This window comes from Alosa sapidissima, chromosome 12 (genome assembly GCF_018492685.1).
Source record: "Alosa sapidissima isolate fAloSap1 chromosome 12, fAloSap1.pri, whole genome shotgun sequence".
NCBI classification, from domain to species: Eukaryota; Metazoa; Chordata; class Actinopteri; order Clupeiformes; family Clupeidae; genus Alosa; species Alosa sapidissima.
Genome location: NC_055968.1, coordinates 31,470,035 through 31,483,628, shown reverse-complemented (window position 1 = coordinate 31,483,628; position 13,594 = coordinate 31,470,035). Strand labels below are relative to the sequence as shown.

Genomic DNA, 13,594 nt, shown 5'->3' with positions numbered 1-13,594 from the left:
TTAAGTGATTACAGTTAAGCTCTTTCTCAGATGAAAAATGTGATATATGGTTTTACATGAATTCATGGCTTTATTGATATGCAGCAATAGTACTTTTGAGTTCTGTCTGTCGCAGTAAGTCAGCACCTGTCAGCGCTGTTTCTCGTTGTTGCTGTGTTATCAAAAACAGACTTAATCACTGAAAAAGGCTACACAAGAAAATCAGAGTGGACTAGTACATGACATGATGCACAGAGTACAAAGTAGACTATAAAAGATTAAGGCTTCTTAAATTATACAAAAATGTTGTGAGTACAACAGATAGAATATGTCTATGTACTAAAATAAAAATAGAACAGAGAATAGAATAGAGAATAGAATTGAGAACAGAACTGCTGTTGCAGCAAGCTAGAACCTTGTGGGTGGAACTCCTCTCAAATTGCAGGTTTTAATATTCAATGGTGTTTTCTATACGGAAGAAGGGGGCGTGGTCATCCAGTCTCCACCATGGTGTTGTATTTGACAGAGCAGGTAGAAATGGCCATTGTTACTTTTAATAACCATGACAATATTGCATAGAATTGCATTAGAGTGGTGATTCCCTGCTCAATCAAATGATGTAAATCCATTACACAAGACAAGACACTGAACAGAAATGCTTCATAGATAAATTACTGTTTTTTTATCTAATGATTTTTTAGTTTGATGTTTAATACATTTTTCTTTATAATTATTGGATGATTAAGATGACAAAATATGACATAATAATGTATGACATAATTGACATAATTGTGATCAAATATGTTACTAATTAATATAACTCAGTAGGGCAGTTTCATGAGTAGCTTTGATTTGCTTACCAGGGGTGTCAAACTCATATTAGACAACGGGTTGGATTTGTTGGAATGAGATCTCGTTGGGGGTATGATGATATACTCCTTTACTGACCTTTACTGTTTATCACATATGAGCAAGGAAGAGCTGCTGTACTGCTGTGATGTATATGCTGCTCTTTCTCCCTTGAAATATTCTACCTTTCATGTCAGTTCTTTTCAGCATTTTCCTTCCTAAGGATAGTTTGTAGTGCTAGTTTTAATTCATTTATCATATCATAGAGACATTGCTTATTACAAATTATTTAAAACAACTGGATGTAAACATCTTATTTTTTTCTGATTTCTAGCATCTAGCCCCCCGGGCCTTATGTTTGACACCCCTGTTGAAAACCATGACATTGAGCATTGACAGGTTTGATACACCATTAAAATACAAACAACCAAACAAACAATAGGCTACAACAAACAAACAACCAAACTCATGACAGACTAAGCCTGCATCCAGTAAACAAGAGGGGCCTGGCCCCACAGAACCCCTCATTGTTTAAGCAAACGTGCAGCGTGGCGCTGGGGAAGTGGAGGTTGGGAGCGTATTTAGATTTCCTGCGCGGCTTGGCCCGCAGCAGAAGTGGGCAGATGTTTGGGTAATGGTGAGGGTGTCTGGTGGTGCTGCAGCAGCAGCACAGACCCCCTCAGGTATTCTCATTACTCGTGCGCTTAGCAGATGGTTGGGCCGACTCTCCGCGCTCACCGTTTTACATCATCCATATTCCACTTGCCCCATTTGCATAGACACCGTTTTTTTTTTTCCACCTGGGCCAAAAAAAGAAAAAAAAAAAGAAAAGTAAAAGTAGAGGCAGACGTCCCCTTGCGGCCCTGGGACATGGGCTCGGCCTCACCTGGGACATGGGCTCGGCCTCACCTGGGACCAGGGGAGGGTGTGCATCTGCAATGTCACTTTCCCTTCCCCTCAAAGTCGCCGTGCAAAACAGCTGTATTGCAGAGCACAGCACCATCTCCCCTCATCTGTGACTCCCCTTCTCATGCGGCTCTCTCAAGTCTGTGTGCTCCTGTGTTAATGCATGTTTCACAGTCCATTTCATTTAAGGATGGCGATGAACGCAAATAATGACAAAAGCACATGACTGACATGTTTGTTGTCCATGTGAGTTGTGCTTTAGTAGTGCTAACTTAAAATAAACACTGTCTTAAAATAACTGTTATTTAGACTATTTATTTTCACACTACAGTGTTGTCATTGAATATCAAAGGAGATTTTTCTCCACTGACTCCACAGCGAAGTGTGATGGAAACAAAACTCCCTGCAGTTTTTGAGCCTGGCCCCTGTGGAGAGAGAGAGAGAGAGAGAGAGAGAGAGAGAGAGAGGGAGAGAGAGAGAGAGAGAGAGAGGGAGAGAGAGAGATAGAGACTTGTAAAGCTCCCTGATTCTTTCTTTGGCTTCTGAAACCACATGAAAATATTCCCTCTCTCTTGTCTTTTTCCCAGCACTGAACAACAGCCAATAGCAAAAAAAAAGAAAGAGAAAAAAATAAATAATAATCCACCCTCAAATAACACCAGAGGGACTGATTGTCCACAATTTAATTCTGCACTAAAGGATTCTGAATCATCGCTTCCAGCTAGTTTTGACAAAAAAAAAAGTTGTCCGTGCAGTCAGTTGTCCCTCCATCGTAGTCTGCTCACCCCCCTCATTCAGCGTTTCCCAACATGCGTGCCCTCCACCGCCCCCACCGCTCTCCTCCACGCACTCCACCCTCCCTCCTCGTCATCTCCTGGGTGGCTCCCCATGGCAGGAGCAGCAGCGGCTGACTGGAGGCCTCCTCAGGGCCTAGAGGGCACTTTTCAGCCTGGCCAGACACTCACACAGACCCTGCTGCTTGACTGCCCACCATGGGTCACCGGCTTACATTAGGAGCGCCCAGCAAAACCCAGCCAAGCGTGGCTCCCTAACATACCTGAAAAAAAAAAAAAACCAGCCTCCCCCTCCCCACAAACACAGTCGCTCACACAAACACTGTACACCAAAATACAACAATGCACTCACTGCACAGGGCTGGCCTTGGAATGTGAAGATGAATACGCTAGGAAATGCTCAGTCTCTATGCACATTTGACATATCACGAGGACAGCTTGAAATGCGAAGTTGAAGTTGAATTAAAACGGTGAGCGAATATTTGTCACCATAAAGGCCCCAGCAGCTGAGAGGTGGAGACATCCATTGTCGTTAATCATGTTAAATGCATAATCGTCTTAATAATTTTAACAAATGAATGGGAAAGTCGATTGTTTTGATTAGCAGCTCCAGTAACATAGGATAAGTCTTTTTCTTGGCAACGGTCCGGAACATTAAATGGAGTTCTGTGGAGAAAATGGAGGTCTTCCTTTGGTCAGAGGGGGAGACAAGAGCAGACCTCTTGTTCTCAACCACAATTACTTATTTCGGGATCTGGTCCAATCCATCACCTGAGGTGCCACTCCGAAGTGCTTACAACACGATACATCGGATACAGTATTAAAGCTGGTCCCTGCGTCCCACCTTCCCTGTTCTATGATTGACGTTTCATGTGAAGCACTTCAAGGAGGAGCTAAATGGTCTCTATTTCCAATCATGTCGGGTGGGTGGAGTTTGTGCTTCATAGTCTCGCTATGCGCTGCCAGTGCTGCACGTAACAAAAGCAAGGGGATGAAACAAGTCGAAATAACCTATATCTAAAGGTCTGAAACACTCTTCCCTCCGACGCAGCACTGTCTATCGGGTGGAACGGTTGCACACCGGGAACCAGACACCGTTATAACACGGGAGAAAGCACGCGCCGAAATTACAGTTTCAGCTCCTTGCTCTTCCACGCATAGACACAGTGGGTCAAGGCAGTATTTCAGATCAGGTTTCACATTTAGCTCAAGACCAGCTGGGAGAGAGCGAGTCAGTGGGTTTGCCTTTCCCCTAACCGTCTCTTGCTACGGCGAAAACATAAGAGGAGTCAGCAAGGGGAGGATCGGTGTGGACTCAGCATAGATCCGAAGGAATTTCCGTGCGTATTCTTGTAGTTTACAGGGGAGTAACGCGAGCGAAGCGGCGGTGAGATACAGCATTAATTCGAGCGACATGGACGAGCAGTCCCGGTTGATGCACTCTCACGCGGGAGTAGGGATGACAGGGCACCCCGGCCTGTCTCAGCACATGCAGGAGGGCACCGGAGGATCCGACGGTGACGGAAGAAAACAAGACATTGGAGACATTTTACAGCAAATCATGACCATCACAGATCAAAGTCTGGACGAAGCACAGGCCAGGTGAGATGTCTTAGACGTGTTCTGCATGTTCCAACATAATTATGTTGGACACTAAATTATAACGAGGAGCCATAATGGTGACATTTTAAACACACTCTTTGGTTAAACCGACAACAACCAGAGCTTCCCCGAACGCTATCTAAGGAATATAATAGCGCGTTCCAAGCGCGAGAGAATGCACAAGAAAAACAATGGCAAAGAGTGAAAATGATACAAATCAGGTTGTAGTCTACAGCAATGACATTCACTCTTGGCAGTAACTAGCCTTCATGTAAACTTTGTCTTGTCAAGTGAGTATTCAAACTATTTGGACAACAGATTGACAAGTTAGATTTTGGTTCTGACTTTGACATTCAATAATATCGGTTATTTGTTAAATAGATATTATTCTTAAGGACTAGCATTTGAAGATGTCACCTGGTTCTGTCACGACTACTTATTGTGGTGATCAATCTTCTGAACTGGTGAAATAAGTGGTTACAAATTGTCAGGTAACTGCATTTCTTTTGTCCAATGGTCACAACATGATGCCTGAATCACTAGGGAGACGAATTTGCAATAATTATAGGCAGATGTGACAGCTATAGTCTATTACATAGCCCAGCCTTCTTCTCCCCCGTCCATTTTCAGTAGACCTGAACACGAAGGAATCTGGATTTATTTATTTTTAACACTGAAGCTCAGGAAATATTTCATTATTATCTGAGGTATGTTGGCACTGCTGAATAATGTGTCTGTGTATGTCGGACATAAGAAGTAATTGTCTTGGCCAAAACAATACAAACAACCAAAATCTTTATTCCAAATAACTCGTTATCAGGCTATTTTATTGGCTGCTTAGTCGAGGAAAATGACTCTGTACATTTAATAAGCATTGTCAAACGTGTGTACTTAAAATATGAAATGTACAAATTAAACCAACAATGTAGCCTGAATGCATAACCTGTAGAATATCCAGATGAGAGACAATCCGACATTTATAATCAATAAGAATGTCAACAATAATAGTAACTTTTTACAACAATAACTAATAATTCAATTGCAGACCATCATCGAAAATTTGACAAGTTTGTAAAAGTTAATCAAATATTTAAATTTACAAGCCATAGTCTTGTGTTACGCTGAGAAGTTTGTTGTTGAAAATGAGTTCCCTCCAGCTTGGTGTTATTGATATTTAAGAGCATAACCATATATGTGTTTACATGAATCCTTTTGTTAGTGGTAGACTACCTGTCAGGCATTATTGCAGGCGCGAAATGCGGTCCTATCTCCGTTGATCTACGGATCACTGCTGCTGATAGAGTTGAAAAGATGTAAAATGGACTTTTATTTTATTTTAGGAAACACGCATTGAACTGTCACCGAATGAAGCCAGCGCTCTTCAACGTCTTGTGCGAAATAAAAGAAAAAACAGGTACAAGTTATTTACCTTTTTATGTCATGTGCGTTTTAATTTAATCTGTAGGCCTATATCTTATCGTAATAGATTAATCATTGTGGTGTCATCTTTCTCACTGCCTTACTTTGTTGATATGGCCTATAGCCTCCGTATCCATTTTCAGTTGCTGTGTTTTGGTAAACACAACTGTGTAATTCTGAGTGATTCCATATGCTAGGGTATAGCCTTTAATTAAACTACAGTACTAAGTTAGGCCTACTGATAAGATACGTTTAAATACTTAAAGCTGCTATGCAATTTTCTGACAAAAATCCATGAAAGTTGGTTGTCAAAATTAAAGATGGTCTACACACACACACACACACACACACACACACACACACACACACACACACACACACACACACTCACTCTCTCTGTTAACCTCTAGGAGGGTCTTGGAGCATGTTTTTTTTAAGTGAGTTTCTGAACTGTATTTTCTCAGTTCAGTCAATGAAAATACCATCTCAATTGTATTTTTGGTGACAATTTGGAGGTGTGAATGGCTCTTTGTGGCATCCAGGAATTGCAGAAAAACGTGTAAGACATTTCGTCCCCCCCAACAGAACAGCTTCACTTTTCAGCAATTAACTGTTAGCCATCTTTGCCAGCTTGGCTGTCCCTTTCTCTGTGGTATGCACTTTTTGCCTGTGCGTTTTAATTTAGTCCCAATGCTTGCTGGAGGAGAGTGCAGAGCGTGATATTTTATTAGGGGTCCTGATCAATTGGGGAAGCTGTAAAATGCAGGCAGTAAGACTTTTAGGTATTGGAGGGAAATGATGGAAGGCTTTGAGCTAAATTACCAGTTGCACTGTAATGTTTTCTCCTGTGTGTGTGTGTGTGTGTGTGTGTGTGTGTGCGTGCGTGCGTGTGTGTGTGAGAATGCGAATGCGAATGCGAATGCGTGTGGGCTGTCAAATCCAGAGTATGTATCTCATTTACTTCACTTGTGTCTCCCCTCTTGTGTTGTGAGAGCGCGTGTCACTGGAATAATTGCACCAAGAGCAGAGACGAGCTGACATTACGCGGTGCGAGGCATAAGTCACCTCCTTGCCTAGCCCCCCCCCCCCCCCCCCCCACCTCCCTTCCACCATCACCCCTCCACCTCCACCACCCCCAACCCCCCCTTTTTTCCCACTTGACATTTTTGAAATTGGCAGTACTAGAAGTCAGCGGCGGGGAGCGGTGGCTTGCGTAGTATTTCTGCTTTCATTTTCACCTTTCAGGCCTATAGGCGGCCAGCCGACAGTGTGGCGGCCGGCAGAGGAGACTGCATCGGACTTGCAGACTGGCGAGGTATTGAGATGCTATCGCACCCCATTCGGCTTTCGACGCAGCACATGGTTCCAGTGTGTCTCACAGTCATTAGTGCATGAAATAAAAAGGGGGATAGATGGAGGATAAAGAGCGATATCTTTTTCATTATCTGGCGAGCCAGCGCGGAAGGAAGAGAGCGAGTGAGTGAAGAAAGGAGGGAGGGAGGGAGGGAGGGAGGGAGGGAGCGAGGGAGGGAGGGAGCGAGGGAAGCAGCTCGAGCTGAAGTGAAGTGAAGGCAGAGCACAGAGCCATGGGGTGGCTAGGATCCCACTGTTTATTTTTCTCTCCTTGTGCGCTACGCTGCCCTTGCATGATGTTTTCATTGAAGTCGAAAACCCCCACCTCAGTCCAGCCCAATGCATAGCCCCCCCCCCCCCCCCCCCCCAGCTCTTCGCCAGCCCCGCTGCCCCATGGAGTTCGCCCTCAATCGGGCTCTGTCTTCAGGAGAGCAGGGGGCCTTTTCAGGCCTGTTGGCGCGTACTTTTGCTCCCCCCCACACCCCCTTCTCTCTCTTTTCCCCCTCTCTGTCTCTCTCTCTCTCTCTCTCTCTCGTTTTGTGTGTTGTTGTCTAGCCTGGGACTTTTTGGAGGTGGGAGTTACAGTTATGCATGGTGTGTTACTCCCTGGCAGTTTGGAGGGTTCATCCAGAGTTCGAGTCCACATGAAGCTCACAGTGACACCGACCTCTTCCTGGCTGTTGGCCCCTTTTTTCTTCCCTCCCATTTTGAAAGAGCCCAGAGAAATCTACAAGCTTTCCAGGGCTTACTGTGTCTTGTGTGTCTGTGTGTGTGTGTGTGTGTATATATCTTTGTACTCCTGTGTAGAGACCATAGGATAGGCTAGATGAAGGTGCTCTCCCTGAGTGGACGAGAGCCCCTAAATCCTGGGCTTTTTTGCTGCTGTGCTGGATTTTGGCTTTTGTTTGTTTTGTCATCACCGTGGTGAGCTGTGGCTGTTTGGTTTGGCTGCTATCAGCGGAGCTGCATAAAAAAGTCTTCTGGGGAATCCCTGACCACCCCCACCCCCCCACTGCCCCTCTCTCTCTCTCACACACACGCACACACACACACACACACGCACACACACACACACTCTACATCCCCAAACACACCCCTCCTCCTTCCCATGTCCCTGTCCCACCACCACCGTCGACACTGTGTTCTACAGTGGGTTTTGTTTTAATAGGGTGGCTATGTGCCTTCTGCTGTTTGGGTTCTCAGTCCTGTCATCACCACTAGGCTCCCAGCGTATCCGAGAGGATCTAGTCTCCGTTTAGGAGCAGTGATTGATGGGCAAGAGGAAAGTGATGGCCCCATGGTTAAAAAAAAAAAGGGAAAGCTAGATGATCATAGTTAGAATATATTTAAATATTATATATTATATAAAAAAAAGGGTTTAGTTAGATGCACATCTATATGTCTACCTCCCCCACTTGCTCATGCACTACAAAGTTCTGTCTGTGTGAAAAGCACATTTCAGGAAAATGAACAAATATAACAAATGTCATTTGGAAAGAGGAAGAAAAGTATATCCATGCACATATTTTCTCTGCAGTCTTTTATGTCTTCGTTTCAATCATAAAACTTCTCGTCTAGGCCTGTTGCCAAGCGCAGTGTACATTAGAGATGGGGGCTGGTGATCTCGCCTGTGACTTAATGGGCTCTGCTCTCCCCCTACACACACACACACACACACACACACACACACACACTCCGCACTCCGCTACTCCCCCATGTCTGGTCATTCCGTCTCCACTGTCCTGGTACTGAATGGCCCGGGCAGGCAGGAGAAGGGGAAGGGAGTAGGTGTGTGTGTGTGTGTGTGTGTGTGTTCTCACGGTGGCGCTGATCAGTGTTGGGGGCTAGTCTGGGACATGTTGGCGTCAGCGCTGCCTCTGAGATGGACTGGTGCTCCACTCGGTGCGGCACGGCACGGCGCGGCTCTCCTCTCCTCTCCTCTCCTCTCCTCTCCTCTCCTCTGCGCTTCTCTGCTTTGCGCTCGACGTTGCCAGATGTAACATAAATACGACACGGAGCGCGGCACGATGGAGCTCTGGAATCTGTCTCGTTTTAGGGCTCTGAATATGTATGAATGCTCCAGACACATTAGCAGGGCTATTTGGGTCTCGCTTTGACAGCGCACGCTTCTCTCTGGGGGATCCCGGCGTAGTTGCCGACATTTTGTGCTGTCGAGAAAATTTCTCCTCCTTGTTTTATTTTTTGAAGAGTTTTGAATTTCAGATGTCGTACTGTTTGAATGCAAATGAAATGAGTTGGGAGAATTGGGTAAAATTCCATTGTTCCATATTTTATTAATTTTGGCTTTATGTGTGTATATATAGTGAGAGAGGGATTATTAATATATATATATATATATATATATTAATAATCCCTCTCTCACTATATATACATATACACACACACACACACACATTTTTATACTTTTATATAAACATGCATTAATATCCCAATTTGAAGAATCCAGAAAGATGGTTTTCTCCTTGTATTGTTTAAGTCTGTTATTTAAAGAACACATTAGCATTCACACTTGATTGAAATTATGCTTTCTTTCACCAAAACCTGCTGTTGAAAAATAAACACAAACAACAGACTTGCTCATATTTATTTATTTATTAGTGTTTTTAAAAATGTTGAGAAAAGATGAAACATTGCTATTCCTTTACCTTTCCACTACATAGATTCCTGTAATGAATTATTGAAGGAGTGCACTGGAGTTCTTCTCATTGTCATGATCAAAAGTCAGCCATGCTTTGTGATGCTGGCTGCTCTTGATTCAGTGGTGCTGAGAAGATGTTAATGATGAGCGCTTATGACTTGGAACACTGTTAGTGTCACTGTCATTTAGGCGAGCTTTACAGACGATGTGGACATTTTCAGCAATATTTTAGCCTTTTGTGGATGCCAATGTTTTATTAAACAGAATACATTAAAATGGCAGTGTTGTCAGCAAGACCCGTAATTTTTGTTGAATTATTAAACTGTTTGGAAAACCAGGTGCCAGCGATTAGTCTCTAAAACAACCAAATGTTGTGCTCTCTGTGTCAGCCACAGAAAATACTCTCCGTAAGAAAAGGAGTGAAAACCAACACAGGCCTTCACTGTCTTTTTATCACCAATAAAGCAGTCAATTTTTAATAGGCTTTGATAAATGGCTGGCCAGCTCTCCTTGGATGCCGGTGGGTCTGTTGCTGTTGCTATCGATTTTTATCTGTATTGCTCCGTGGCGTGTCTGTGTGTGGGGTTGTCATGACAATGCTGTGGCGACGAGCAGGGTCCCCTCCTGTGTCGATTTTTATCTGTCATCTCCCTGTGCCCCCCCCCCCACTCTCCTTTCGGGATGCCCCCCTCCCTCGCTGTCCCTAGGGCGGATGACAGCACCTGCAGGATGGAGCGTGGGCGCTGGGCAGCACCTGACCTTTGACCCGGCCCTGTGTGCTTATTCTGGGCTGTATAGAGATCTATAAACAAACACAATGGCGTGCTGGCTGGCTTACGCATACACTCTAGGAGAGCAGCCCTGAGCTCAGACTCCTGTGTGTGTGTGTGTGTGTGTGTGTGTGTGTGTGTGTGTGTGTGTTTTTTTGTTTCTCCCCCTTCACTTCTTAGTTTCATTCCTAACATATTTTGCCTCTCATCCCACAGAAAGGAATGCTACTTTGCCAAATCTTTCTTGCTCTTTCTCCTCTTGCGTTACAGAGAAATATAGAGGTAGGGAGTTTAAATGTGTGTGTGTGTGTGTGTGTGTGTGTGTGTGTGTGTGTAGGTTGTTGCTTCTGTTCAAGACTGAAGTTCAAAATTTAACTTTGATTTTGTATAATTATTCCCCCTGGAAAATTGATGTTATGTTTTAATGATAAGTTATCTGTATAAATCTATTGTTAACTTTCAGCACATTTTGATATTTATTACAGGAATACTAGTACCTGGACTTACATGACCAGTATGGTCATTATAATAACACATTTCCACCCTACAAATACAGCCATGTGGGTTGAACGTGCTCACTGTCGGTGAGTTGGGGGGAGACGAGCAGTACATCAAACGCGATGATAGCCCAGGACTAAACCTCGCAGCCGCATACCAACTGACGTGGCTGCATTATGGGGGACGTGTGACTAAAGGGCAAGAGCGAGGTCGACTCGTAAAGTCAGCCGTGAAAACAATGGCGGCGTCTTGTCACTGACTCTGCCATCCCTGGAACACACACACACACACACACACACACACACACACACAAGTCGTGTTATTAGATGCACCGCAACACCCCCACTTTCCAAAAATACTCTCAAACAATGCAACCCTTCTGTTTCAGGACTAGGTCATGCTGACTTAGAACTCTGCTAGCAATTTTTTAAACAATTTTATTTTGGTGGTGGTGGTGGTGGTGGTAGGGGCATTATTTATTCAAAGCACAAAAAGTGACATAACCCTGTCTGTACATGAAAGGAGAGATGCCAAATAGCAGATTTCTCTGTTTGGTTCCCCTTGCATCAGAGAATTGGGGCATACCAGTCTCAAAGGAGCTTGAACGCTTGGATCTCCAAGCACTTAAGAATGGTGTCACGGCATCCAATTGCCTAATGTAACCGCCAGTTCTGTGACACCACCTTGAACCTTGGCTTTGAAAAAAAGAAAGGGAAATGCTTGCAGTACGAAAGGGGACTACTAGGGGATTTACAGCCGTGCTAAGTTGCAGTTGTCATATTAAAGACTTTTCTAATTTTCTAATGGTTCTCACAGCATGGAGCCAGTGTCGAATCTGTTCATAATTAAGCGCTGATGGCCGTTTGCAGAGTTCCTGTCATATGTTTTTATTTACTGACAGCCACTTAAAGAGAACTTTATCTCCGTCAAACTCCAACAGGCAAATCTTTTATGTTTGAAAAAGTGTATGATGGAGAAAAAGAAAACATTGTTCACTCTTGAACTTTGAAGTGGGGGTGATGGGGGTGTTGGGTGGGGTTGGATGGTGTTCCAGCTCTCCTGTAAACAAATGTCTCGCCAGATGATATTGAAAAGGAGCTGATTTGGTCATTGTAAACATCTCACAACCGTTATAAATCTAAATCTTATAAACCAATGTCAAATCCCAACAATCCTTCAGCGAAATGCTCGCTAAACACTCTGCACAGACTCGTCGCTTTATTTTTACTACCACCACCACCCCCCCACCCCCTTGCCGCCGACCTCAACAAAAGGCCAGTTTTCTGGAGGCATGTGTTTGAATAGTGTATGGTTTCAGGCCCGGGGGGGACGTCCCATTTATAAAAGTGACTAGCGGAGTGATGTAATGTTATTTTTTGAAGGGTGAAAATGGGGTGAGAGGAGAGTGGCAGAGTAAAGACTTGACGCTGGCCAAGTGAGCCCGGGGATCAGATTACAGACGTGGGGGGAGGTGCCTTTCGCTCGCCGCTCCCCGCCACGCTGCTGTCGCCGTGGCGACACGTCCACTGGTGTTGGCCTGTCGGGATGCCTCGACACCTCCGTCTCTTATTTGATTATTTCGTTTATTCCCTTGGATGCCAGTAGCCACAGTGTCTATGGTCGTACACTCGCTTGCTCTTAAACATCATGTTTCCCTCTTGTTTCGCTGTCAACCCTGAAGGCCAGTCAATGCCTAGAGCTCACTGTGATATCAAGGTATGTATTCTGCATTTAGCCTACACATGTAAATATTGTCTCTACTTGGAGTTTAGTCTATCACACTACAGGCCCCACAGTGAGGAAAACGCATGTCTTTCTTTGCGTTTTCTTTTGGCCTTGGCGTATGTTTTTACATTACATTACATTACATTACATTACATTTGGCTGACGCTTTTTAACCAAAGCGACTTTGGTTTTTAGGCACGTTGTGGATATATGTGCAGAGCCAGGACTACTCAGCCCAGACAGTGGATTGTACATGCTTGTTTGGTGTTTGGCGGATGGGTCCGGCGAAAGCCTCTGCTGGCTCGGCCCCTGGCGTCAAACATGCTGTCCCTGTCTGCCTGTGGCTTGGCAGCGCATGCTAACATGCTAACATGCCTTTGTCCTCGCTTTATCTCTCTGTGCTTCCTTGCTGATACAGCACTCCTCCGAGGAGACAATGGAGGGATGGAGAGACAGCAGGAGAGAGAGAGAGAGAGGAGGGGGAGATCGAGAGTGGGAAAGAGAGAGCGAGAGAGGGAAAGAGACAGCTAGAGAGAGAGAGAGAGAGAGAGAGAGAGAGAAGGGGAGCAGAAGGAAAGTGAAGCTAAGCACCCCTGCTGGTGTGCAATCTCTGTGCTTGATTGTTCCTCTGTATGGAGCTCCTGAGCAGGAAACTGTGTGCAATAAAATAGCTTAAATGAGCACTGGGAGAAAAAACACAGTTTATATAATCTGAGGAAGTTTTGAGATTCTACAGTTTTTTTTCATTTAGCATAAGTGCAATTAGGAATCCATTTGACAGGCGTCAACGAGATGGATTCCAGGAGTGACATAATGCATTTAGTGTTTTGTTATCACCCAGCCTACACCAGAGCACAATTATGTTGCCTTATAAATTATGCAAATTGTCAGTGGCCTAATTGAGACGTGTTAATCATATTAAGAGGCTTAATTACAGAAATTTAACTGTGATGCTGTTTGGTAATTAAGTATGACATCAAGTTTGCGGTGCAATTGATACAGCTGCTCAGTGCATTTTTAAACGTATGAATGGAGTCTGC

At 44.4% G+C, this 13,594-nt stretch overlaps 1 protein-coding gene across 4 annotated transcripts in view; it reads left to right on the top strand.

Moving 5' to 3' along the window:
* The first annotated feature begins 3,491 nt into the window (after positions 1 to 3,491).
* The window catches only part of pbx1b (pre-B-cell leukemia homeobox 1b), a 66,790-nt gene continuing 56,687 nt past the window's right edge, over positions 3,492 to 13,594 (top strand). For all 4 annotated transcript variants that reach the window (XM_042057772.1, XM_042057771.1, XM_042057774.1 and 1 more), the window contains exons 1-2: positions 3,492 to 4,130; positions 5,471 to 5,544. In XM_042057772.1, the coding sequence (XP_041913706.1) occupies positions 3,943 to 4,130; positions 5,471 to 5,544 (262 nt within the window). In that variant the 5' untranslated portion in view covers positions 3,492 to 3,942. The remainder of the gene's footprint in view (positions 4,131 to 5,470; positions 5,545 to 13,594) is intronic.